At 44.9% G+C, this 26,428-nt stretch overlaps 3 protein-coding genes across 4 annotated transcripts in view; 2 read left to right on the forward strand and 1 right to left on the reverse strand.

Moving 5' to 3' along the window:
* The first annotated feature begins 396 nt into the window (after positions 1 to 396).
* Positions 397 to 6,102, forward strand: dhx40 (DEAH (Asp-Glu-Ala-His) box polypeptide 40). The gene is made up of 17 exons (XM_014163116.2): positions 397 to 806; positions 954 to 1,099; positions 1,305 to 1,424; positions 1,585 to 1,821; positions 2,281 to 2,347; positions 2,436 to 2,567; positions 2,758 to 2,857; positions 2,956 to 3,042; positions 3,126 to 3,308; positions 3,427 to 3,507; positions 3,732 to 3,889; positions 4,005 to 4,119; positions 4,231 to 4,339; positions 4,455 to 4,549; positions 4,629 to 4,698; positions 4,819 to 5,047; positions 5,321 to 6,102. Exons 1-17 carry the CDS (start codon positions 629 to 631, stop codon positions 5,440 to 5,442), a joined length of 2,229 nt encoding a protein of 742 aa, XP_014018591.1. The 5' UTR covers positions 397 to 628; the 3' UTR covers positions 5,443 to 6,102.
* An 84-nt stretch (positions 6,103 to 6,186) lies between these two features.
* Positions 6,187 to 11,031, forward strand: LOC106581208 (ribosomal RNA-processing protein 8). The gene is made up of 8 exons (XM_014163114.2): positions 6,187 to 6,356; positions 6,613 to 6,735; positions 6,894 to 7,179; positions 7,269 to 8,193; positions 8,358 to 8,487; positions 8,600 to 8,706; positions 10,321 to 10,417; positions 10,511 to 11,031. Exons 2-8 carry the CDS (start codon positions 6,631 to 6,633, stop codon positions 10,625 to 10,627), a joined length of 1,767 nt encoding a protein of 588 aa, XP_014018589.1. The 5' UTR covers positions 6,187 to 6,356; positions 6,613 to 6,630; the 3' UTR covers positions 10,628 to 11,031.
* Positions 11,032 to 11,170: 139 nt separating this feature from the next.
* The window catches only part of dnhd1 (dynein heavy chain domain 1), a 41,408-nt gene continuing 26,150 nt past the window's right edge, over positions 11,171 to 26,428 (reverse strand). For both annotated transcript variants that reach the window (XM_014163113.2, XM_014163112.2), the window contains exons 32-44: positions 23,608 to 23,788; positions 22,855 to 23,290; positions 16,687 to 16,797; positions 16,144 to 16,320; positions 15,762 to 15,940; positions 14,504 to 15,541; positions 14,215 to 14,386; positions 14,037 to 14,144; positions 13,428 to 13,653; positions 12,906 to 12,997; positions 12,500 to 12,649; positions 11,667 to 12,289; positions 11,171 to 11,553 (exon numbers count right to left, since the gene is read on the reverse strand). In XM_014163113.2, coding sequence (XP_014018588.2) covers positions 11,173 to 11,553; positions 11,667 to 12,289; positions 12,500 to 12,649; positions 12,906 to 12,997; positions 13,428 to 13,653; positions 14,037 to 14,144; positions 14,215 to 14,386; positions 14,504 to 15,541; positions 15,762 to 15,940; positions 16,144 to 16,320; positions 16,687 to 16,797; positions 22,855 to 23,290; positions 23,608 to 23,788 — 3,874 coding nt within the window. In that variant the 3' untranslated portion in view covers positions 11,171 to 11,172. The remainder of the gene's footprint in view (positions 11,554 to 11,666; positions 12,290 to 12,499; positions 12,650 to 12,905; positions 12,998 to 13,427; positions 13,654 to 14,036; positions 14,145 to 14,214; positions 14,387 to 14,503; positions 15,542 to 15,761; positions 15,941 to 16,143; positions 16,321 to 16,686; positions 16,798 to 22,854; positions 23,291 to 23,607; positions 23,789 to 26,428) is intronic.

Genomic DNA, 26,428 nt, shown 5'->3' on the forward strand with positions numbered 1-26,428 from the left:
GAAGGTGGACTTTGTGGCCTTTATTATTATTTGTTGATTAATGGCACTGCCAAAGTGGAGAGAAGGTCCAGGAAAATATAGAGTTATATGGAAAATTCTCACAAGCTGTACCAGGCCCTAACGCCTGAGAATGGATATATGGAGATTTGAGAGAAGGAAGAAGTGGACGTTTTGTTTCTGTCAATGGGTTCGTTTCCCTATCACGTATGGATTAGATGTTTTTACCTTGATTCGTTTTTTGGTTTCAACCCGTCCAGCTGGTTGCGGCAGTACACAGTTTTGGGCTGTAGTCCGCCATAAAACCCACAGAAGAAGAAGAATACTTTTTTTCAGACTTGGGGGAGCGGCTTAAAATATTACGTCAGGGTATTTGCCAACGACAGGGACCAATGAAAACTCAGAATGCATTGCGTCCGGAAGTTGCTGTGTTTCATCGTTTTGTTGACTTAAATGTGTGTAACTTAGAATCTTTACGACCTAAAAGTTTGAATATTGTGCCGGAGAGTCAACTCTATATAAGTGAGCAGTTATGTGTTTACTCTTTCTTAGTGTATGCGTGTAATATAAGTTATTGGAACAAGCTTTTGTCATCATTCCCCTTCGTATAGTTGAACAACAAGAGTCCATCATGTCGAAAAGGACGAAGTGGGATACCAAGGGAGATTTAGACGAATCAAAGAACCTGCCGATCTATCAACACAAGGCCACACTTCAGCAGGCTGTCAAAGACAATTCATTCTTGGTTGTCACTGGCGAGACTGGCAGTGGGAAAACGACTCAACTTCCCCAATACTTGCATCAAGCGGGTACGTTTGTGCCATGGGACCTGTGTCTAGAGAATAGAACATTGACTCGAAAGCTCTATACCCCTTATTATAGTCTTCGTCTATGCGCTGTCCTTATAGAGAGGTCTGAAAGGTTTGGATAGGCGTTAACTTGTATTTCTTGTGTAGGATTGTGGGGTAATGGCAAGATTGGCATCACCCAGCCTCGGAGAGTAGCAGCCATCACTGTAGCCCAGAGGGTATCACAGGAGATGCACTGCAGTCTGGGTAGAGAAGTCGGATACCAAGTGCGCTTCGATGACTGCACGACACAGGTGAGAGAACTCCAAGACACCTAACTAGTTGTCTGCCTAAATTGATACTTCACATAAATTATTAGATACGCTTATATTTTAGGCACCTTGAAAGTGTTCTATGGGGTCTACATATTGTCACTTGAATGTAAAGAGAATTAGATTGTAGTGTGTATATAAGCAAATGTGTGTCCCTGAAAGGAGATTTGTGTTTGTGTGTTGTCAGGACACGGTGGTGAAGTACATGACGGATGGCTGTCTGCTGAGAGAGATCCTGGCAGACCCTGTTCTGTCTCAGTACAGTGTGGTCATTTTGGATGAAGCCCATGAGAGGAGCCTTAACACTGTCAGTAATAGAGCCAACTACTTGAAAACAGTAATCTGATTATATCCCCAACTTCATCCCTCAGTCGTATACCAAAACAAGTGGTGGGGCAGCTGTTTTACTGAAAAACAAATCCCAGATTGTAGCATTAAACAGTTGTGTAATATGTGCTTTACTGCAGGACATTTTGCTGGGTCTGTTGAAGCAGACACTCTCCAGTCCAGATAAGGCCTCTAAGGGTCGCTCTGTCCCCCTGAAGGTTGTGGTAATGTCAGCCACACTGGAGACAGACAAGCTCTCTGTGTTCCTGGGAGGCTGTCCTGTCTTCACCATCCCTGGAAGAACCTTTCCTGTCACCTCCAAGTTTAGTTGTGCCATAGGACCAAAAGATACAGAGAGCTCTGTTTACGTTAAAGAGGTAGGGAGTGAGCTTGCTTATACTGACGTAGGCCTACTGTTAGTATAGTGTATGATAATAAATAAATTCAGTGATTGTATCACCCCAGGATTTAGCTAATTTAAACTCTGCCATCAACATCATTTAATACTGCATACTCCTTGCTTTACATTTTAGTCATGTAGCAGACGCTCTTATCCAGAGCAGCTTACAGTTAGTACATTCATGTTAAGATAGCTAGGTTGGACAACCACATATCTTAGTCATTGTAAGTACATTTTTCTTCAATTAAGTAGCTATCAGAGAAGTCATTGCTTGTAGAAAAAATAAAAAAGTAAAGTTGCGAGTGTTAGTTCACAAAAAGCAAAGTTGTTTATTTTATTGTAATTTTTTGCTCAATGTAGATTGTCTCTACTAAAATGTCTGTAAACAAATATGGGGGAAAACTTTGAGTATGAACAAACCTCTTGTCTGTGACAGGTTGTCAAGGTGGCATTGGATGTGCACACCAGTGAGATGGCTGGGGATATCCTTGTGTTTTTAACAGGTAACCTAATGATAATCTACACTTTATCTCCAGAATATGAATGTACTGATTACAGGTAAAAAATGTTCAATACAACTGTTTATAACAGGACAGTCTGAGATTGAGAAGGCCTGTGACATGCTGTATGAGAAGGCTGAATCCATAGACTACCGTTACGATGTGCAGGACCGTAAAGTGGAGGGGCTGCTGATCCTGCCCCTGTACGGATCTATGCCCACTGGTAGGGTTTGGTGCACTGTCCGAGTACCCCGCACTGTGACATTCAAATATAGAAAAACAAATTGAGTTCCCTTTCACACCCAAGTGGACACAGTTTAGCATGCCATTGGCTTGCTAAATCAAAAGTATAAAGTCATGACTCATTTCAAATCCTTTTTAAATAATATGAATGATTTGTGTCCTTCTCACAGATCAGCAGAAGCAGATCTTCCAGCCTCCCCCTCCGGGTATAAGGAAATGTGTGGTGGCCACCAACATTGCAGCAACGTCCCTCACCATCAATGGAATAAAGTGAGTCACCATAAGGCTTATCAGGGCAGCATAGAGCTATTTTTATCCATCACAGAATGGCAAGGCCTCAAATTTCATGACTCATTTGTTCACTGCAGGTATATTGTTGACAGTGGGTTTGTGAAGCAACTCAACCACAACTCAAGGGTTGGCATGGACATCCTCGAAGTGGTTCCAATTTCAAAGTAAGTCCCGTAAGTCCCTGTTTGTCTGCTTCATTTTGTTTCGTGCCTAATGAACAGGACTGTGATGTTGTGTGGTGTTGTAGGAGCGAGGCCCTGCAGAGAGCAGGCCGGGCAGGGAGAACCTCCGCCGGGAAGTGCTTCCGGATCTATAGTCAGGAGTTCTGGGAGAAGTGCATGCCGGAGTACACAGTTCCAGAGATCCAGAGGACCAGTCTCACCACTGTCATCCTCACACTCAAGTGCCTGGGAGTTCATGATGTCATCAGGTAGGTACAGCTCCACTTCCTCAAGTGCTCAGAGAAACCAGTGTCCGTTTTTGAGACTGTTGATAATACAATCCAACAAGTAATTTGAGGCCATGGTTGCTTGGTGCCTTTCTCTAAGATTCCCTTACCTGGACCGTCCAGAGGAGAGGTTCATCATAGAAGCATTGAAACAGCTTTACCAATGTGATGCCATCGACAGGTGAGAGAGATAGACATACTGTATATCCGTGTACATCTGTCATTGTTCATACTAATCTCCACCAGATACATCTACAACCACATAGGGATACAACTCTGCTGTTTTCACCATCAATAACAGGGGAACGTACCACATGCAGTACTGGCAGTTCTTCATAACTATCATAACTCAATCTTTAATAGTACTTGTTATCTTCTATCAATATCCCACTCCCCTGTCTGTAGGAGAGGTAAAGTGACCCGGCTGGGTGAGCTGATGGTACAGTTCCCCCTGCCCCCAGGGCTGACCCGGGCCTTGCTCCAAGCTGCCTCCCTGGGCTGTGAGGACCTCCTGCTGCCTGTAGCCGCCATGCTGTCTGTGGAGAACATTTTCATCAGGCCAGGTGGACAATACCGGCCTGAGGCGTTGGTTTAATCAATGAAGATGTGGTTATGTCAGAAATGCATATGTATGCATCATGGTTCTAATCTAAATGTTTGGCATTGCTCTCTCTGCAGGCCATCCAGAGAAGCAGAAGGAGGCAGATAAGAAGCACAGGCAGTTGGGAGTGCAGGCGGGCAGCTGTAATGACTTCACCATGCTGCTCAGTGTGTTTGAGAAGTGCAAGGCCAGGTATACAATATTAACTCCTCTTAATGTATTTAATAAGCTCCATTATATGTTCACTGCATTCATGTTCATGGGTATCCATCTAACGTGAGCTTGTTTTGCTGCCTACTGTAGTGATGCCCCTTCAGCATGGTGTAAAGACAACTATATACACTGGAGGGCGCTAAAGTCAGCCTTCAGCGTGGAGACCCAGCTCAGAGAGATCCTCCTAAGACTACAAAATGTCAGTTTGTTGTTTGTTTACATATCTTATTCGTTTTGGTGTAGCTAAAACTATGATTTGATGCTCTGAGCATGTATGTACAGATTTATAATCAGGGTATGTGCGTTGTCTCCAGAGGAGAGATTTCCCTATGGAGAAGTTTGATGGCAATAAGAGTGAGCTGTTCAGAAGATGTCTATGCACTGGTTACTTCACCAATGTGGCAAGAAGGTACGGCTTGTTTTTTTTTATCCCAGTTATGTTAAAAAGTCAAGAAAGATAACTAAAAAATGTTGTGGTTTTCTCTCAGGTCAGTTGGGAAGGTGTTTTGCACGATGGATGGGCATGGATCCATGGTTCACATTCATCCCTCATCAACGGTAAAGACTTCCAGGACTATATTCTTATCAATTCAGAACACTCCATAAAATCCCCAAAATGCATATTACACATCAGTCCCCATCGCTCTGTGTGATAACCTGATTCCCCCTCCCCCATAGCTCTTTGACCAGGAGGCCCAGCTGGACTGGGTGATCTTCCATGATTTGCTGGTCACCTCGCGGATCTACATCCGGACGGTGTGCCCCATCCGCTATGACTGGGTGAAGGACCTGCTTCCTAAGCTCCATGAGGTGGATGTGTACGAGCTGAGCAGCGTGGCCAGAGAGGAGGTGACGGACGAGGAGGTGGCCAAGTGGGTGACCAAGGAAGCAGCTAAAAGACAAACTGGTGGGTGATGGACTCTGGTGATGAGTATGAATTCACTGGTATAGAAAGAATTGTATAACATTTGATGTTTCTGTAGCTGCTCCTTTATCATTCAAAATCCTCTAATTGGAGCAAGGTTTTTTAAATGGAAAATGTAATGAGCATTCCTATTGGACAAGCTAAGTTACTGTAGTGCCTTTTCTGTTCCTTCCAGGCTCACAGGTGATCCGTTTGCTTGTTGTGTCTGCTTGACAATCTAATAGAGGTTATTTTGTGTGTTTGGTTTATTTCCAGAGGGGTCTGCTGAAGACTTATTCAAGAAACTGGAGAAACGGAACGATGAAAGCTCTGTGAGTGATGCCCGTGCTCGCTACCTACAGAGAAAACAGGAGCGGCAACAAGGCAAAGCATCGTGAGAGAGGAGGAGGACATTGGACACTTATCCTCAGGGGAAGAAAGACTCAGTTATTGGACTGACCAGGATAGAATAATCTCCACTCAGGGGTTAAAAGCCTGTCTGTTATAATAAACTGCACAGAGGTTGTTCTGAACAATGTTTTACAACACATAAATCTGAGAGTTCAGGGTCAAACATGGTCCTTTGTAGCTCAGCTGGTAGAGCATGGTGCTTGTAACACCAGGGTGGTTTGATTCCTGGGACCACCCATGCATAAATGAATGTATGCATGACTGTAAGTCACTTTGGATAGAAGTGTGGGCTAAATGGCCTTTATTATTATTATATTTAAACATACATCAATAATGGACGGTGCAGATAATGAATTATCGTGGTCATATCAAATGTCTACTACTGCAGATGTTTTATGCTATGTTTTCTTTTAGTGGTATATTTTAGTTTCATACTTATCAACGTTTTTGTCTTGAGAGTAAATATTGCCAGTGGAGGGCCTCTGCAACTGTTCTCTACTGGTTTTAGGACAATTGCAGAATCACATACAGTTTTCAATGTCACCCAACAGTGTTGTCAAATCAGCACATTAGAGAACAGGATAACCACGGGCCATTTATTTTGTACAACTCTGCCTCTTATGTAATAAAGGTTCATTTTGTATTTCCATTGCTTCATTATTATTAAAAACGTATTTTTGTGTGCTCCATTTGTAGTCCTACAAATCAGATAAGACTCATATCCCATCAACCTTTGCGGAGAGACTTGCGTCATTCACATGTGCCTGTTTTGGACCGTCCATGCGCGAGCCTAACGTGGCTTAACAAAATTGGTAATATCCACCGATTACCTTCTAAACATACACATTGGATCGATTCAATTAAGTCCAGTAACATCTCGTGTTGATAAGTCATCTGACAGGTGAGTGAAGATGTCTTCTCTGCATCGCAATGAACGTTGCTAGCAGTTTTGACGTATGGCTGCCAAATAAGGTAGTCTGATTTAACGCTAGCGAAGGCTAGCTAACTAGCTTGTTCAATATAAGCAGGTTAGCGTTGTCAGCTTTTCTGGAATCTACTGCCAGTACTGAAAAACAAATCACACAAGTCTAGAGACCATTTATTCTAATACACGTGTGTTCTTGTTTACGTGCTCACTCAATGCATTACCGTTTTAGTTACAGTGCTGGTGAAGCATGTTGTTTGCAGAGGAGGATGAATGGAACGATGACCCAGAAGCCAAAGTTCTGACCAAGACGGTCATCAGCAGTTTCAAACTGTCTGAACGGACCAATATTACGGTTAGATGCCATCTCAATCTTCTTTATAATTAAATTGACCTATGTAAGCCAAGCCAGGCATAACTCACTCTGCCAGTGACCACATATTCAAATAGAGGGTTACATTTTGGTTTACACTGGTATTCGGTTTGACACTGTCATTCTGCTTTTCCAAACAGCCAAAAAGTGTTGGGAAGAAAAAGAGTTTGTTACGGACCCTCCAAACACTGGGGTCAGTAGCAAACTGGAACAAGAGCAATGGTGCCCCTCATGAAGCAGGCAGTGACAGCGAAACAGAGGCCATACTGACACCACACACCAAGAGGAAGAAGAAAAGAAGCAAAAGGGGACGCAAGAAAGTAGCCGCTTCAGGAGAAGAGCCGGAGGTCATTGGAGATCTGGGTGCCAAGGAGAAGGCTGCAGTGCCTGTTGTTAAGCCAATAAAAGCAAATAAACCAGTAAAAGGTGAGTTGTTCACAAACAACTGTCAATTGAGTAAACAGGATTGTCTTAAGTTGAAAAGATGTTTGAGGTTGTCTTTCTCTATTTCCCAGGGTTCAAAAAGGTAAAGAATACAGAGTCCATTCAGGGCGGTAGTAAACAAGATTCCAAATCTATCAAGGATGAAGAAAAAGCTGCAGCAGATGCTGAGATTGAAAGATTAAACCGAAAGCAATGGAAAAACAAGATGAAGAACAAGAAGAAATGTAAAAACAAGTTCAAAATTCAAAATGGAGAGAATACTACACCCCCAGAGACCTCAGTGCAAAAGGACACAGAAGATGGACCAAAAGCAGCATCTGATGTGAACAGGGAAACTGCGGTTGTCCAGACACCGCAGCGCCAGACAAAGAAAAACAAACAGCAGAAAGAGGGTGAGCGTAAAACACAGAAAAGGAAAAAAGTCCCTGAGGGAAAAGAGATGACCTTCACTGAGACTGCTTCTACTCCAGGCACAGTAACAGTCCAAAAGAATAAGAACTTTTCAGAGAAAAAGACAAAGGGGGGCAGTCAAGTAAAAGCAGTGCCACTAGGTAACTCTAAACCCCCAGGTGAAGAGGAGAAACTTCAGATGGTTAGGGAGGAGCAGTACCCAGAGCTGCATGGCAGTAAGAGAAGGAAACAGGAGGAGAGCAAAGAGCAGGACCGCAGGAGAGAGAAGCTCAGGAGAATGCTCCATGGCCAGAGCCCGGAAAAGAAAAAGCTACCTACAGAGCAGGAGGAGATACGCACCATAGAGGTGAAAGAGGCTTCTGCAGACCGCTCGGCTGCTCTGAGGTCCCGCATGGAGCAGCGTTTGGAGTCAGCGCGGTTCCGTTATATTAACGAGGTTCTGTACACTACGTCTAGTCGCGAGGCTAAACGCATGTTCAGACAGGACCCCCAGGCCTTCGGCATATACCACAGGGGCTTCACAGCACAGGTCAAGCGCTGGCCAGCTAATCCTGTTGACGCCATAATCTCCTACATACGCCACAAGTGAGTTGTGTTATGCCTCTATCTGACCCTAACATACTTGTAGTATTTGCAATAAGTCTGTTTGCATACTTTTTGTATTTTTTCTTGTCTTGGTTCTGGGGTGGGGGGATCCACATTGAAATCGTGTGTGGCTTTCTTTGTAAGACCATTTGTGTTGATTCTAGGCCTGCCTCTCTGGTGGTGGCAGATTTCGGCTGTGGCGACTGTAAAATTGCTCTGAGCGTGAAGAACAAAGTGCACAGTTTTGACTTGGCACTTATCTGTGACCGTGTAACTGTCTGTGACATGGCTAATGTGAGTCCAACTTTACCTTGATGCTGAATGTGTTCTTTCATCCATGCCTGTTTTACTATGCAGTCTGAGTTCTTTCTGTAATGATGTCTATTGTTTTCCCACCTGTCTGCAGGTACCTCTCAAGGATGGCACTGTGGACATAGCTGTATTCTGTCTCTCTCTTATGGGGATCAACCTTGGGGATTTCCTAGTTGAGGCTAACCGTGTGCTGGTGATGGGGTAAGTGATATTATGCAGAAAAACAGCTATGCTGGGGAAGAAGGTGTTCATTTTTTTTTCTGTATTTATACAGTACCAGTCAACAGTTTTGACACCTACTCATTCAATGGTTTTTCTTTATTTTTACTATTTTCCACATTGTAGAATAATAGTGAAGACATCAAAACTATGAAATAACACATATGGAACCATGTAGTAAGCAAAAAGTTAATTCAAAATATATTTTAGATTCTTCAAAGTAGCCACCCTTTGCCTTGATAACAGCTTTGCACACTGTTGGCATTCTCTCAACCAGCTTCATGAGGAATGCTTTTCCAAAAGTCTTGAAGGAGTTTCCACACATGCTGAGCACTTTGTTGGCTGCTTTTCCTTCACTCTGCGGTCCAACTCATCCCAAACCATCTCAGTTGGGTTGAGGTCGGGTGATTGTGGAGGCCAGGTCATCTGATGCAGCACTCCATTGCTCACCTTTTTGGTCAAATAGCCCTTAGACAGCCTGGACGGGTGTTTTGGGTCATTGTCCTGTTGAAAAACAAATGATCGTCCCACTAAGCGCAAACCAGATGGGATGGTGTATCGCTGTGGTAGCCATGCTGGTTAAGTGTGCCTTGAATTCTAAATAAATCACTGACTGTGTCACCAGCAAAGCACCATCACACCACCTCCTCCATGCTTCTCGGTGGGAACCACACATGCAGAGAGAATCCGTTCACCTAGTCTGCGTCTCACAATGAAAGACACGGCGGTTGGAACCCAGAATCTCAAATTTGGACTCATCAGACCAAAGGATAGATTTCCACCGGTCTGTCTTCAATTGCTTGTGTTTCTTGGGCCAAGCAAGTCTTTTCTTATTATTGGTGTCCTTTAGTTGTGGTTTCTTTGCAGGAATTCGACAATGAAGGCCTGATTCACGCAGTCTCCTCTGAACAGTTAATGTTGAGATGTCTGTTACTTGAACTCTGTGACGCATATTTTGGGCTGCAATCTGAGGTGCAGTTAACTCTAATGAACTTATCCTCTGCAGCAGAGGTAACTCTGGGTCTTCCTTTCCTGTGGCGGTCCTCATGAGAGCCAGTTTCATCATAACACTTGATGGTTTTTGCGACTGCACTTGAAGAAATGTTCAAAGTTATTGAAGTTTTCCGGATTGACTGACCTTCATGTCTTGAAGTAATGATTGTCTTTTCTTGCCATAATATGGACATCTTCTGTATACCCCCCCCTACCTTGTCACAACACAACTGATTGGCTCAAATGCATTAAGAAGGAAAGAAATTCCACAAAATAAATTTTAAGAAGGCACACCTGTTAATTGAAATGCATTCCAGGTGACTACCTCATGGATCTGGTTGAGAGAATGCCAAGTGTGCAAAGCTGTCATCAAGGTGGCTACTTTGAAGAATCTCAAATATACAATATATTTAGATTTGTTTCACTTTTGGGGTTACTACATGATTCCATATGTGTTATTTCATAGTTTGATGTCTTCACTATTATTCTACAATGTAGAAAATAGTAAAAATAAAGAAAAACCCTGGAATGAGTAGGTATCCAAACTTTTGACTGGTACTGTATGTTTTCGTCATCATCAACACTTTGGGTCTTTTTTTGCAGGGGTATCCTGAAAATAGCAGAGGTGGCAAGTAGATTTGAGAATGTGCGGAACTTCATGGGTGCTTTGTCCAGCCTGGGATTCAAGTTGGTCACAAAGGTAAGGCAGTAATCATAGTAAACAGTGATGGCGCATGTTTTATGTAATATATTGTTACAATACCCTACCCTATTAATTTTGCTCCCTCCTTAGGACACAGAGAATAGCCACTTTTACTCCTTTGAGTTTGAGAAGATTGCGGAAGCTCCAGAGAGGATAAAGAAGGCAGGAGGATTGGAGCTGAGGCCTTGTGTGTACAAGAAACGATGAGGGCAACATGGGAGGAACAGTTCCAAACGTACATGCCAAATGGCACTCAATTCCCTTTATACTGCACTACTTTTGACCAGGGCCCATAGTGCTCTGGTCAAAAGTAGTGCACTATATAGGGAAGAAGGTGCCGTTTGGGACATACCCCCGGGAGAGAAGTCAGTGACGAGGCAAGCAGGATGGACAATAACATAAAAGGGCTCTTCTGCTGGTTGTTACTGTAAATATGAAAATAACTTTCATTGATGGGCTGGTAGTTTTGACCCCCAAACAATGTATCAAGGATTGTTGATATTCTCAACCTTTTATGGGCTTTCAAATGTCTGTTTCAAAGACAAAACATGTTCAAAAGTTGTTGACCATTGGTATTTTTTATTAAATCAAAATAAATGTATTGCATTAAGTCTTATGCACAATTTCAGATTTAAAAATCAAATCAAAAGCAAGAGGAATTATTATTTTTAAAAGTCTGTTGTAAAAACCTTGTCTCTGTCTAGAAATAAGTGCTTCAGTATAATCGCAGCATTGAATTCTGCAGTCGAGTCTCACAAGGTACTCACAAGCCTCACTCTTCTTAGTGTACATAGCACAGGATCTAGCTTGGCCACTAGAGGGACACGGGTGATAATGTTATTCTCAGCCAGTTCCCAGTATCTACTGTCCCCATGCTCTCCGTCCAGATAGAGGGGACAGTGGTAGAGGGGCAGGGAGGAGGTGTTGCAGGGGGGGCTGTCTGGGGCTCGGACAGTGTCTGTGTTCCTCACCCGTGCTCTGACCCAGAGGAGGGGGAGCAGGCAGGGCTGGGGGGAGAGCGTGTCCTGCAGGGCTCCTAGCCGTGTATCCCACAGTGCCCCTCTCAGTTCTAGTCCACACAGATATACACCGCTCAGGGGAAGAGAGGCTGGGGATGTTGCAGCACTGAGCACCTAGCAAGACAAGGTAAAACAGCAGTAAATGGAATATAACTTTTTAGTAGGTCTAATCTAATAAGAATGAGTGGTACTGGTAGCTTTGGGAGGCAGTTTAGAGATTACTGTACTTGGAAATGAAGAGAGATGTTGCTGATGTCCCTCTGCTTAGCATGGGCAGCCTCCCTGATTAATGCGCCCAGAAAGCCCCTGGCGTTGGAGAAGGCAGACAGGCGGTACGCATTGGAAGGACCACTGGTGGCCTCATCACAGAGGTACGCCTTGAGCAGCTCTGCTCTCCTTTCTAGGCGGAACAGGCTTGAGACGGTCAGGAGCGAGGAGACAGTAGGCTTGCTGTTTCGCACGGGCTGGTTAAGCTCAGAATGCAGGGAGGAAACCACATCAACCAGTCTGTCCCACTCTGCCTGGAGGAAGTAGCGTAGGGGTCCCAGAGATGGAGCTCCTACACTCACAACCCTGATGTCATCCTTGCGTCCCAGACTTTCCTTCAGGGCCAGTAGTCGGTCCCGAGCCTGGGTGAAGTCTGGCAGCAGAGCAGGGTGGGTCAGCTTGTTGGTGCTCCTGACCCTGCCAAAGGGCTTCTGGGAGTCTTGAAGCAGGGTGTTCAGGGTGCGGCTGTGAACCTTCACCAGCTCTTCTGCCAAACCAGCACTAAAGCCCAACACCAAGGGGTCGCTGGTGTTGGCCAAAGCCTGAACACGTTGCTCCAGACTTTGCAGCAGGCCTGATAAGTCTGCAGAGATGGCAAAATAAATGTTCCTCACTTACTCAGAAGAACAGATTCCTATGACTGACTGCTGAAGATTGAACATGTAAGTAGGGTAATGTACTTCAAATTCATAGGATATGAGTTGGCCTTTAATATAGTACATATATTTTGTTAGTGATGTAAGTAGGGTCTGTTATGGCATTGTAGCTGGTTAAAAGTGAAGTGTTTCAGTACCCCAGCGGCAAGGTATGTGGATGATATCTGAGAGAGAGTGAGGCCCACTGCCCCAGAGAGGAGGTGCTGCTCTGAGACAGGCCCTAGACACACTCTCCACTGCCTCCCGGTCTGCCAGGTCTGCCACATGTCCTCCATACACCAGGTTGGCTATCAACATACCGGAGCACAAAGGTCAAAATCAAAGGTTTGTCCCAAATGGCTCCCTATTTAGTGCACTATGTAGGGAATAGGGTGCTATTTGGGATGCATACCAAGAAATTAGGTACTCATATTTTCACAGAATATGAACAATATGTTTACCATTGACAATTCCATTTCAATTTATGGAATGGTTCTTCATTTAACTAGTTACCAGGGAGTCCTCAACTGTTACATAAGGTCTAAGTAGAGAAAGCAGCATTACCTGCTATGTACTCCAGCGCCCCAGTTGGGTTGCCACAGACTTTGGCGATGCGGACTTGAGCATCCACCAGCACCAGCAGGTCCTCCTGAGTCCTTGAGAAAAAAAATAAAAACATCCTTAACATGCATATAACCAATGTTGTGGTAATAATAATATGTCCTATTCATCATCATCTATCATGAGAGTAAGTAAGCTTTGTCAGAGCCAGAATGGCCCATAGGGCATGAGCTGTTTCTCCAGTTTCTGTAGCGTGAGGCAGCTTGACGTACAGTACAGGAGGTTGGTGGGACCTTCGTTTTGGAGAACGGGCTCGTGGTAATGATGGGAGCGGAATCAGTGGAATGGTATCAAAACACATGGTTTCCAGGTGTTTGATGCCATTCCATTAGATCTGTTCCGGCCATTATTATGAGCCTCAGCAGCCTCCTGTGATGTACAGGTACACCTCCTTGACAGGACACTAGCCTGTCGCAGGGCTTTGTATCATCTGTCATCATGATAGCCAATATATAGTCATCTCACCAGTGATAGATGTTTCCCTGGCCTAGGTGTTTGTATGCCTGCCGTTGCAGCAGGACAGAGTGCAGGATGGCAGCGCGTAGCATGGGTTCCATGGTGCAGGATGTGACACCAGAGGTTGGGGCAGACAAAGTGACAGACACAACCTGACGCAGAGAAGAGCACAGCTCCTCCTTCACATCCCAAGGAGAGTCACAGACCAGACGCAGCGCACACACCCTCATTGACGCTGCCAGGGGGAGAGGACAATTAGTTTCAAATGGCACCCTATACAGTCTATATAGTATTTATGTCTTGGCCATGCATCCCAAATAGCACCCCCCCAGGGGTAACGGTTAGAGAGTCGAGTCAGCAACCAGAGATTTGCCAGTTTGAATCCCGGGTCTGATGGGGAAAAAAATCCAACGTGGGAACGTTCCCTTTAAATTTCAATTGGGCTTTTGTGCAGAAATTCTGCGATACCAATTGAATAGAGTCATTAATCTTTGACCAGGCGCCCATAGTCAAAAGTAGTTCACAATATATTTTGAATAGGGTGGCATTTGGGAAGTATCCTAACACTTAACAGTCATAGGAAAAGAGGTGTCTGTGATAGTATGTTCTATTGAGTACCTGGGATGGAGAGTGGAGTGTATCCTCGTGTGATAAACCACAGTCTGAAGCGTGGGTGGACCCGACTACCTGCACACAGCCCATCTGTCTCCACATCTGTTTGGTGCCCTGGAAATTATAATAGGATTAGATTTGAGATTACACAGATAAGATTGGTGATTATTATTGTGATTCTCACCTTTGGCTGCACAGGATATCAACTGATTGAGTTGACACACCACTTCGTCATCCCATTGGTCTAACAGATGACAGTTGTTAAAAACCAGCCAATGGCCATCATGAACAGCTATCTTCAGTGCTGAGAGGATGACCTCCTTCTGGCATTTAGCTCCAAATGATATGACTTTCACCTGAAATCAACAGTCATTTAGAAGATTATTACACAAAACTGGAATGTTGGATATAATGGCAATTGATTTAAATTGAACACAAAAGGTATGTTTGTGTGTATGTAAGACAAGCATTACCCCTCTTTTGTCTGTTTGGTACTGGGACACTTGTTTCAGCCAGTGAAGTGGTTGGATGCTAGCCCATCCATCTCTGCTTGGGCCTGGGAGTGTGACTATGACTGGCCCATTGTGTTTGTTCAGGAAGCCGGAGAGGGCCTCTGGGGAGCCGGTGTGAGGGGCCCCAGCTACCGCTGACCGCACGGGCTGGCCCAGATGACAGGCAGCCAGGTCCTCAGCCACAGCAGCCAGCCAGTGGGGCAGCATGGTCTTCCAGAGGAGAGCCCTCTGCAGAGTGGACAGGTGGGAGTGAGAGCGACAGGGGACAGGCCCCACCACTGTGGAGGAGGGGAAGCGCAGGTACTCCTGCCACTGGCTGGGAGAGGTGGCCAGGGATGAGAGCAGCCCTGTGAAGGCTGGGATATTTTGCAGCCGGAGGACCTCTGTGTGGGTGTGAGGAGGCACCCAGCTGGGGAGCACATGATGCTGAGATGGAGAGGTAGACGGTGGAGGTGAGGCTGGTGTGGAAGCATCTACTGGGAGGTCCATATCTCCTAGGCCCCTGAGGAATGCCAACCGCTCCACCTCCGAGCAGCCCTCGTTGTGCAGGAACAGAGCCACAGACACCAGGAGCCTCAGCAGGGTTGCATGGCTCTGGAACAGGCAGGGCCGGTACTGGGCCAACAGGTGAGATACCATCCTATGCGTGATCTCTGCCATGACCGCCCCTGTCACTACCTCTCCACTAAAGGTAACATCCGGTCGGCCCTTCAGGACTAACGTCCCCCTCACAGCGAACAGGAAGTTCCTCAGGGGGAACAAGTAGAATGGGGAGAGGCGTGCCACCTCCTGCAAGGCCTGGTAGAGGGCTGTGGCCAGCCCTGCCACTCTGTGGAAGTCAGCCAGGAGGGGCTTGTGGCGCTCCAGCTCCAGGCTCAGCTCCATAATCTCAGCCTGCAGCTTCTGGGAGGCTGTCTGACAGGCTGACACCCGGGGTAGGAACTCAGGGTCCTGCAGCAGAGGGGTGAAGGACTGGAGGATGTACTCCATTAGAGAGACCTGGGGAGAGGGAATAAAGGGAATAAATCCTTTGCTATAAACCCGTATTGTGATTCCCAAATGGCACCCTATTCCTTATGTAGTGCACAGGACTCTGGTTAAAAGTAGTGCACTATATAGGGAATAGGGTTTCATTTGGGATGCAACATACAGTATAACACAGAGCAATATACTATATTCTAAAGCCAGAGAAATAGAGGTCTCATTTTTATTGGGTCACCTCTTCCTGGCACAGTTTGTCCTGTAGTGCCTTCTTGTCGGTGTTGACGAGACAGTGCTGAACCCACAGCTCCAGACACTCGGACTGCACTAGCTCTGTCAACATGAGCTCCTGCACCTCAGTGGAGCTCAGAGAGAGGTCAATGACACACACCTCAGACAGGATAGACGGGTGGATCTCTGTGGGGACACAATGGAGAATTAATCTAGTAACCTAGTATTTTCATTGGGTCCTGTCCAGGGAGAGGGTGTACTTGTACATCAAGCTGCCTCACGCTACAGAAACAGGATATAGGCTCCTGCCCTATAGGCCGTTCTGGCTCAGACAACTACTACTTTCATGAGCAGAAAGAAAAGTATGTACTGGTATATATATTTCCTACCATTGAGTATGAGTCTGACTGGTAGTGCAGTGCTGAGGAACAGGCAAAACTCAGGATGGGCTGTCTGAACAGGTCGTCTCAGACCAGGAGAATGGCTCCCTGCCGGCCGCATCAACAACTCCAGGAATTCTGGGCTGGGGACTGCTCGCTCCACGTGGGTAACCAACACCCTCAATCCTGCACGGAAACAAAATTATAGCCTTAGTCTGTGCCATAATTTCACTCATGTCATGTTGACAATGACAGAAATGTTGTTCGCAAGAGCACACACAGCTAATATGCCATTTTATCCAAAGCGAATTAGTTATGCTTGCATATATTTTACGTATGGTTGGCCCCAGGAATCGAACCCACAACCTTGGCGGTGCAAGCACCATGCTCTACCAACTGAACCATACTGGACCACATCTGGGACCACCAGGCTCACAATATGATGTGAGTGAGGGACAAAGAGTAAAGCCCCTCAAGGAAAGGAACCAGTATCAGTCTCACAAACATCTAAATGTACCTCCAGCACAATATGTACTAACTCCATTAACTCACCTTTCTCTGAACCCTGCCTGACTTTGTCCAGTAGGTCTGGGTCATCAGCACTGACCACAAGCTCATACTCTCCCTCCCTCTGAGCTGTGGTGTCGTCCCCTGGAAGATGGCCTGATGGGGAAGCAACATACACAATCAGCGTTTCTCAAACCCAAAATGTACAAATCAGTTTTTGTTTAACCTTAACTGTGATGTTTCCCCTAGGTCAGTGGTTCCCAAACTTTTTATAGTCCCGTACCCCTTCTAACATTCAACCTCCAGCTGCGGACCCCCTCTAGCACCAGGGTGAGCGCGTTCACAAATGTTTTTTCCATCATTGTAAGCTTGCCACACACACTATACGATGCATTTATTAAACATAAGAATGAGTGTGAGTTTTTGTCACAACCCGGCTCGTGGAAAGTGACAAAGAGCTCTTATAGGACCAGGGCACAAATAATAAAGAGCAAAATTATTGATTATATTATATATAAATCCTTATTTGTTCATCGAAAATTGTGAATAACTCACCACATGTTAATGAGAAGGGTGTGCTTGAAAGGATGCACATAACTGTAATGTTGGGTTGTATTGGAGAGAGTCTCAGTCTTAAATAATTTTCCACACAGTCTGTGCCTGTATTTAGTTTTCATGCTAGTGAGGGCCAAGAATCCACTCTCACATAGGCACGTGGTTGCAAAGGGCATCAGTGTCTTAACAGCACGATTTGCCAAGGCAGGATACTCTGAGCGCAGCCCAATCCAGAAATCTGGCGGTGGCTTTGATTAAATTCAATTTTCACAGAACCGCTTGTTGTAATTTCGATGAGGCTCTCTTGTTCAGATATCGGTAAGTGGACTGGAGGCAGGGCATGAAAGGGATAATGAATCCAGTTCTTTGTGTCATCCGTTTCAGGAAAGTACCTTCGTAATTGCGCACCCAATTCACTCATGTGCTACGCTATATCACATTTGACATTGTACGTAAGCTTGTTCATTTGCACACAAACAAATCATACAATGATGGAAAGACCTGTGTGTTGTCCTTGTTAATGCAGACAGAGAAGAGCTCCAACTTCTTAATCATAGCCTCAATTTTGTCGCGCACATTGAATATAGTTGTGGAGAGTCCCTGTAATCCTAGATTCAGATCATTAAGGCGAGAAAAAACATCACCCAGATAGGCCAGTTGTGTGAGAATCTCATCATCATATAAGCGGTCAGACAAGTGAAAATTATGGTCAGTAAAAAAAAACTAAGCTCGTCTCTCAATTAAAAAATATGTGTCAATACTTTGCCTCTTAATAACCAGTGCACTTCTGTATGTTGTAAAAGCGTTATATGGTCGCTGCCCATATTGCATAGTGTAGAAAATACACGAGAGTTCAGGGGCCTTGCTTTAACAAAGTTAACCATTTTCACTGTAGTGTCCAACGTCTTTCAAACTGTCAGGCATTCCCTTGGCAGCAAGAGCTTCTCGGTGGATGCTGCAGTGTACCCAAGTGATGTCGGGAGCAACTGCTTGCACACGCGTTACCACTCCACTATTACATTTACATTTAAGTCATTTAGTCTTGTAGCGAATGCGAGCTTCAACTGGAAGCCAGTATGTCTCCCTGTCAAGGTTTTTGCGCCATCAGTACAGATACCAACACATCTTGACCACCAAAGTCCATTTGATGTCACAAAGCTGTCCAGTACTTTAAAAATATCCTCTCCTGTTGTACTGGTTTGCAGGATGTCTTCCTTAATTGACCCCCCATAAACATAATGGACATATACCAGGAGCTGTGCCAGGCCCACCACGTCTGTTGACTCATCCAGCTGTAACGCATATAATTCACTGGCTTGTATGCAAAGCAGTAGTTGTTTCAAAACATCTCCTGCCATGTCACTGATGCGTCATGAAACAGTGTTGTTTGATGAAGGCATTGTCTGTATAGTTTTTTTTGGCCTTTTCCCCCAGCATTGTCACAGCCATATCCGCTGCAGTAGGAAGACTTAAGTCCTCCACAATTGTATGGGGCTTGCTTTGTCCAAGCCACTCGGTATCTCACCATAAAAGACGCTTCTTGCCGCTTCTTATTAATGGTATCTGTTGCTTTTATACATGTCTTACTACTCGAAAGTCGTCTTAATTCTCACTCAAAAAAATCCTGTGGCTTATTTTTCAGATTGGCACGTTTTGTTTCTAAATGTCTGCGCAAGAGTGAATGTTTCATCGACTTGTAAGATAGTACTTTTGCACATATAACACACTGTGGCTAAGGAAAGGCACTACTCCCAATATAAGTGAACCCCAAATCAATGTAGTTCTCATCATATTTGCGCCTCTTCGATGGTCCAACGTCCATGTCTGTTGTTCAGTGCTTTCCCAGGTCAGGGGGCAGTAGCTCTTCGGCTGAATCAGATTCACAACTGTCAGTGTCCATGCTAGCTAAGCTAACAACAAATGTAGAATTACTGATGCTAGCATTGGATGTGCTCGTGGAAGCAGAACAACTTGTGTCGTCAACAGGTGCAGGATCTGTCTCTATAGCTGGTATCTGTCTCTATCTGGCCTTACTTTTTCTAACCATTCATCCATTTTCGAGCAAACGGAATGAGCAACAGCTACATTTGGCTACATACGGACCGGTAATGGAATTCCCGCGAGACAGTGTTGCCAACTCCTCAGTAAGCAAAGTAACTATTGGCTGTCCTAAAAGTCGCTAAATGATGTCATCGCCTAATTTGCATAATTGGCCATGTGCATGTAATTGTGATGGACGCTGTAGGAGAGAGGAATAACGTCGGAGAGATAAAAAGTGAGTAAAAAACACCCTAAATATGTTTAGAACTACAAATGAATTTTCTTCTGTCAATTCTTGTTTTTTTTAAATGTCACAATTCCAACCCTCCTTTATCCGGGCTTGGGACCGGCAAAAGTGACCCAAAGAGAGACTCTGGCGGAGTTACTTAGTTTTACATTTTAATTTTTTTTAATTTGTACGTTTTTTTTTACATTTACACCCTGCCCTGTATGCCAGGCCGGAATCAGCCAGCGGCGGCTTCCCGCATGCACGATTCATTTGCAGTCTGGACGCGGAGGGGTGAATATCTCCTCCTGTAGCTGGGAGGGACTGCTGCACGAGGATGGGCAGCCTGTGAGTGCTTTGGGACGGGGGCGGGGCCCACGGCAGCACCCGCTGCTCGGAACCCAAACCGGCTGCACGCGTGCATAAATGTATTTTGTCCCCCTACACCAAAGATCACAACACGCAGGTTAAAATATCAAAACAAACTCTGAACCAATGACATTAACTTGGGGACAGGTCGAAAAGCATTAAACATTTATGGCAATTTAGCTTGCACTTGCTAGCTAATTTGTCCTGTTAACTAGCTTGATGTTGCTAGCTAATTTGTCCTGGGATATAAACATTGAGTTGTTATTTTACCTGAAATGCACAAGGTCCTCTACTCCGACAATTAATCCACACATAAAACGGCCAACCAAATCGTTTCTAGTCATCTCTCCTCCTTCCAGGCTTTTTCATCTTTGAACTTACATGGTGATTGGCATCTAAACTTTCATAGTATTACCACGATGACCGGCAAAACAGTTCGTCTTTCAATCACCCACGTGGGTATAACCAATGAGGAGATGGCACGTGGGTACCTGCTTCTATAAACCAATGAGGAAATGGGAGAGGCAGGACTTTCAGCGCGATCTGCGTCAGAAATAGAATGGAGTTCTATTTTAGCCCTTGGCATCGCAGACGCTCGTTGGCAAGCAGTGTGGGTGCAATAATTGAATAACATGGATTTCTAAATTTATTTTGCGACACACGTGTCCGGACTGGTCAGCAAAAGTCGCCAATAACACCATAAAAAGTCGCTAGATTTGTCGCTAGTCGCTTTTTTGAAAATGTGTCTCTAGAGGGGTCTGAATACTCGCTAAATATAGCGGCAAAGTCGCTAAGTTGGCAACACTGCCGCGAGAGAGTAACGGTTAATGTTATTGGATGTTAATTATTTGACTAGGCTACCTGTATTTAACATTGTGATGTTATTTCGATGAACACTAAATGGTTTAATTTTATTTTTGGCAGTGAAATGAGGCAACTCAGGCGAGAAAAAAAGCTGTTTGAAAATGTGAATAAAAAAAAAATAATAATAATAATATATATATATATACTGCTCAAAAAAATAAAGGGAACACTTAAACAACACATCCTAGATCTGAATGAAAGAAAAAATCTTATTAAATACTTTTTTCTTTACAACAGCATGTGAAATTTATTGTCAATCAGTGTTGCTTCCTAAGTGGACAGTTTGATTTCACAGAAGTGTGATTGACTTGGAGTTACATTGTGTTCTTTAAGTGTTCCCTTTATTTTTTTGAGCAGTGTATATATATATAGGCTATATATATATATATACTGCTCAAAAAAATAAAGGGAACACTTAAACAACACATCCTAGATCTGAATGAAAAAAATAATCTTATTAAATACTTTTTTCTTAACATAGTTGAATGTGCTGACAACAACTTCACACAAAAATAATCAATGGAAATCCAATTTATCAACCCATGGAGGTCTGGATTTGGAGTCACACTCAAAATTAAAGTGGAAAACCACACTACAGGCTGATCCAACTTTGATGTAATGTCCTTAAAACAAGTCAAAATGAGGCTCAGTAGTGTGTGTGGCCTCCACGTGCCTGTATGACCTCCCTACAATGCCTGGGCATGCTCCTGATGAGGTGGCGGATGGTCTCCTGAGGGATCTCCTCCCAGACCTGGACTAAAGCATCCACCAACTCCTGGACAGTCTGTGGTGCAACGTGGCGTTGGTGGATGGAGCGAGACATGATGTCCCGGATGTGCTCAATTGGATTCAGGTCTGGGGAACGGGCGGGCCAGTCCATAGCATCAATGCCTTCCTCTTGCAGGAACTGCTGACACACTCCAGCCACATGAGGTCTAGCATTGTCTTGCATTAGGAGGAACCCAGGGCCAACCGCACCAGCATATGGTCTCACAAGGGGTCTGAGGATCTCATCTCGGTACCTAATGGCAGTCAGGCTACCTCTGGCGAGCACATGGAGGGCTGTGCGGCCCCCCAAAGAATGCCACCCCACACCATGACTGACCCACCGCCAAACCGGTCATGCTGGAGGATGTTGCAGGCAGCAGAACGTTCTCCACGGCGTCTCCAGACTCTGTCACGTCTGTCACATGTGCTCAGTGTGAACCTGCTTTCATCTGTGAAGAGCACAGGGCGCCAGTGGCGAATTTGCCAATCATGGTGTTCTCTGGCAAATGCCAAACGTCCTGCACGGTGTTGGGCTGTAAGCACAACCCCCACCTGTGGACGTCGGGCCCTCATACCACCCTCATGGAGTCTGTTTCTGACCGTTTGAGCAGACACATGCACATTTGTGGCCTGCTGGAGGTCATTTTGCAGGGCTCTGGCAGTGCTTCTCCTGCTCCTCCTTGCACAAAGGTGGAGGTAGCGGTCCTGGGTTGTTGCCCTCCTACGGCCTCCTCCACGTCTCCTGATGTACTGGCCTGTCTCCTGGTAGCGCCTCCATGCTCTGGACACTACGCTGACAGACACAGCTTGCATTGATGTGCCATCCTGGATGAGCTGCACTACCTGAGCCACTTGTGTGGGTTGTAGACTCCGTCTCATGCTACCACTAGAGTGAAAGCACCGCCAGCATTCAAAAGTGACCAAAACATCAGCCAGGAAGCATAGGAACTGAGAAGTGGTCTGTGGTCCCCACCTGCAGAACCACTCCTTTATTGGGGGTGTCTTGCTAATTGCCTATAATTTCCACCTGTTGTCTATTCCATTTGCACAACAGCATGTGAAATGTATTGTCAATCAGTGTTGCTTCCTAAGTGGACAGTTTGATTTCACAGAAGTGTGATTGACTTGGAGTTACATTGTGTTGTTTAAGTGTTCCCTTTATTTTTTTGAGCAGTGTATATAATTATTATTATTTTTTTAATGTGAATCACATTTTTATATTTGGCGTATCCCCAACGGCATTGCGCTTTTTTTTTCTTCCAGTTTGGGAATACCTGCCCTAGGTAAAGATCTAGGATCAGCTTCCTCTCCCTCAATCCTGACATTAACCATTAGTGAGGAAAACACAAAACTTACTTAAGATCAGCCCCTAGGGGCTCCTAGTTGCTCACCTGTCAGCAGCATGGCCTGGGCACTCATCTCATGTTGCTGAGCGTCTGCCAGCAGGGGCCAGTGTTGAGCCCAGGGGCCTCTGTATCCCCACAGGAGCAGCTTGAGCACCAGCCTGGGAGGCACCCCGAGCACCTGGCGTTGGTCCACCCCTACAGCCCTAGCCAGGGCCATCTGCAGCTCGGCTCCCATAGGGATGGGGACATGGAGAGGGGCCTCAAGGGCCCCAGGTGGCCCAGGGGCCACGGAGGCAGGGTTAGGGAGTAGAGAGGTCCTAGGGTCCTCAGGGTTGATGTTAATGTGTCCAGACAGACACAGCTCTCTCCACTTCCCCAATAGTACCATCCGTACATCTGGCACAAATGGACCCAGGTAGGTGATGGTGGCAGCCAGGAGCAGAGCGTCCCCTGATATGGTCTGGTTATTAATCTCTGTCTCCTACAGAAGAGAGGAGGAGTGGACCATGTTATGGTTCTTTATTCTCTAGAATAAAAACATAATTGCATTATTGTTAAAACATCAACACAAAAGTAAAAAAGATTGATTAAAATGTAAATAAATTACTGTAGGTAAAATATAGCAGTACGAGTTGTAATGTAACTCTATTCCCAATATAGTGCACTACTTTTGACCAGGGCCCATAGTCCAAGTGCAAGTAGTGCACTATATAGGGAATAGAGTTCCATTTGGGACATATCCATTGGCATGTATTAGTATGAGTGTTACAGTGTGTTTTTAGTATGAGTGTTACTTCCCTTTGCTGCAGCAGTCCAGTCAGTGATGTGACACTGGACCTGCTGTACTGCAGCAGCAGCTTTTCTTTCCAGGGTCTCAGCCTTACACAGCTGGGTGGTCAGTTCTTCCAGGTCCAGTCTGAGGAACTGCTGCTGTCTCTCCATGTCCTCCAGCTGCTCCCGGGCCTCCTCCTCCTGCAGCCTGGTGTAGTATCGCAATACCTAGACGTTTGTTATTTATTCAAGGCCACCTGCTCCCATACTTACAATCTTCAAACTTTCCTACTTCTTATATCTAGGTTGACGATGGGAAGGTAAAGACAACGCAATAATTCTATATGGAAGCGTTAGAAAATACACAAATTCATGGGACCAGCGCCATTGCTGGATTCTACAGGATTAGCATTGAAAACATGATCAGTGGAAGGGATATCCAGTAATTAAGTGGCTGTAGATACTTTTAAAAACGTCTAAATGAATAGTGGCAGTAAAGCAGTTATGGCATGTGTCTGCTGAGTACCTTGCTGAAATTCACTACGATTGTGTTTATTTTTCACTTTGATGGCGAACTTTCTGTGCTGCTATCACTCACTTCCAGTCATTCCGAATGAGGAAGTTAGTCCCTTGTTGAATAGTGGCACTAAGAGTTATGGTATATTTGAATCTTCTTGTCTTAACTGGCATATTGTTTGACCTAGTCCTTTATACAGTGCATTCGGAAAGTATTCAGACCTCTTGACTTTTTCCACATTTTGTTACGTTACAGCCTTATTCTAAAATGTATTAAATTGTTTTTTTCCCCCCTCATCAATCTGCACACAATACCCCATAATGACACAGCAAAAACAGGTTTAGATATTTTTGCAAATGTATAAAAAATAACACTGAAAAATCACATTTACATAAGTATTCAGACATTTCACTCAGTACTTTGTTGAAGCACCTTTGGCAGCGATTCAAGCATCGAGTCTTCTTGGGTATGAGGCTACAAACTTGGCACATCCTTATTTGGGGAGTTTCTCCCATTTTTCTCTGCAGATCCTCTCAAGCTCTGTCAGGTCGGATGGGGAGGGTCGCTGCACAGCTATTTTCAGGTCTCTCCAGAGATGTTCTATCGGGTTCAAGTCCGGGCTCTTGTTGGGCCACTCAAGGACATTGAGACTTGTCCTGAAGCCACTCCTGCACTGTCTTGGCTGTGTGCTTATGGTTGTTGTCCTGTTGGAAGGTGATCCTTCGTCCTAGTCTGAGGTCCTGAGAACTCTGGAGCAGGTTTTCATCAAGGATCTCTCTGTACTTTACTCCATTAATCTTTCCTTCGATCCTGACTAGTCTCCCAGTCCCTGCCGCTGAAAAACATCCCCACAGCATGATGCTGCCACCACCATGCTTCACTGTAGGGATGGTGCCAGGTTTCCTCCAGACAGGCTTGGCATTCAGGCCAAAGAGTTCAGTCTTGGTTTCATGGTCTGAGATTCTTTAGGTGCCTTTTGGCAAACTCCAAGTGAGCTGTCATGTGCCTATTACTGAGGAGTGGCTTCTGTCTGGCCACTCTACCATAAAGGCCTGATTGGTGGAGTGCTGCAGAGATGGTTGACCTTCTGGAAGATTCTCCGATCTCCACAGAAGAATTCTGGAGCTCGGTCAGAGTGACCATCGGGTTCTTGGTCACTTCCCTGACCAAGGCCCTTCTCCTCCGATTGCTCAGTTTGGCCGAGCGGACAGCTCTAGGAAGAGTCTTGGGGGTTCCAAACTTCTTCCATTTAAGAATGATGGAGGCCTCTGTCTTCTTGGGGACCTTCAATGCTGCAGACTATTTTTGGTACCGTTACCCAAATCTGTGCCTCGACACAGTCCTGTCTCAGAGTTCTACGAACAATTCCTTTGACCTCATGGCTTGGTTTTTGCTCTGACTTGCACTGTCAACTGTGGAACCTTTATATAGACAGCTGTCTGCCTTTCCAAATCATGTCCAATCAATTGAATTTATCACAGGTAGACTCCCAATAAAGTTTTAGAAACATCTCAAGGATGATCTATGGAAACAGGATGCACCTGAGCTCAATTGAGTCTCATAGCAGAGTCTGAATACTTATGTAAATAAATCTGTTTTACATTTTTTTATAATATTGCCAACATTTCTAAAAACCTGTTTTTGCTTTGTCATTATGTGGTATTGTGTATAGATTGCTGAGGATTTAATTATTTTTATCCATTTTAGAATAAGGCTGTAACGTAACAAAATGTGGAAAAAAGAAAAAGTCAGTGGGTCTCCATCACTCTCCTTCTTGGACAAATAGCCCTTACACAGCCTTGGGTCACTGTCCTGTTGAAAAACAAATGATAGTCCCAATAAGCACAAACCAGATGGGATGGCGTATCGCTGCAGAATGTTGTGGTACCCCATGCTGGTTAAGTGTGCCTTGAATTCCAAATAAATCACTGACAGTGTCAACAGCAAAGCACCCCACACCACCTCCTTCACCAGACATGCGGAGATCATCCGTTCACCTATTCCGCGTCTCACAAAGACACAGCGGTTGGAACCAAAAATCCAAAATTTGAACTCATCAGACCAAAGGACAGATTTCCACCAGTCTAATGTCCATTGCTCGTGTTTCTTGGCCAAAGCAAGTATATTCTTCTTATTGGTTTCCTTTAGTAGTGGTTTCTTTGCAGAAAGTTGACCATGAAGGCCTGATTCACACAGTCTCCTCTAAACAGTTGATGTTGAGATGTGTCTGTTACTAGAACTCTGTGAAACATTTATTTGGGCTGCAATTTCTAAGGCTGGTAACTCTAATGAACTTATCCTCTGCAGCAGAGGTAACGCTGGGTCTTCCTT

The sequence above is a fragment of the Salmo salar genome, chromosome ssa20 (assembly GCF_905237065.1).
Source record: "Salmo salar chromosome ssa20, Ssal_v3.1, whole genome shotgun sequence".
Taxonomy (NCBI): domain Eukaryota; kingdom Metazoa; phylum Chordata; class Actinopteri; order Salmoniformes; family Salmonidae; genus Salmo; species Salmo salar.

What these genes read in the sequence shown, in the direction of transcription:
- dhx40 (XM_014163116.2), top strand. Translation starts at nt 629, where the DNA reads ATGTCGAAAAGGACGAAGTGGGATACCAAGGGAGATTTAGACGAATCA. An exon ending in TCGATGACTGCACGACACAG is followed by an intron (nt 1,100 to 1,304) that starts GTGAGAGAACTC and finishes GTGTGTTGTCAG; the next exon opens with GACACGGTGGTGAAGTACAT. An exon ending in GGAGTTCATGATGTCATCAG is followed by an intron (nt 3,309 to 3,426) that starts GTAGGTACAGCT and finishes CCTTTCTCTAAG; the next exon opens with ATTCCCTTACCTGGACCGTC.
- LOC106581208 (XM_014163114.2), top strand. Translation starts at nt 6,631, where the DNA reads ATGTTGTTTGCAGAGGAGGATGAATGGAACGATGACCCAGAAGCCAAA. An exon ending in AGCAAATAAACCAGTAAAAG is followed by an intron (nt 7,180 to 7,268) that starts GTGAGTTGTTCA and finishes TCTATTTCCCAG; the next exon opens with GGTTCAAAAAGGTAAAGAAT. An exon ending in AACCGTGTGCTGGTGATGGG is followed by an intron (nt 8,707 to 10,320) that starts GTAAGTGATATT and finishes CTTTTTTTGCAG; the next exon opens with GGGTATCCTGAAAATAGCAG.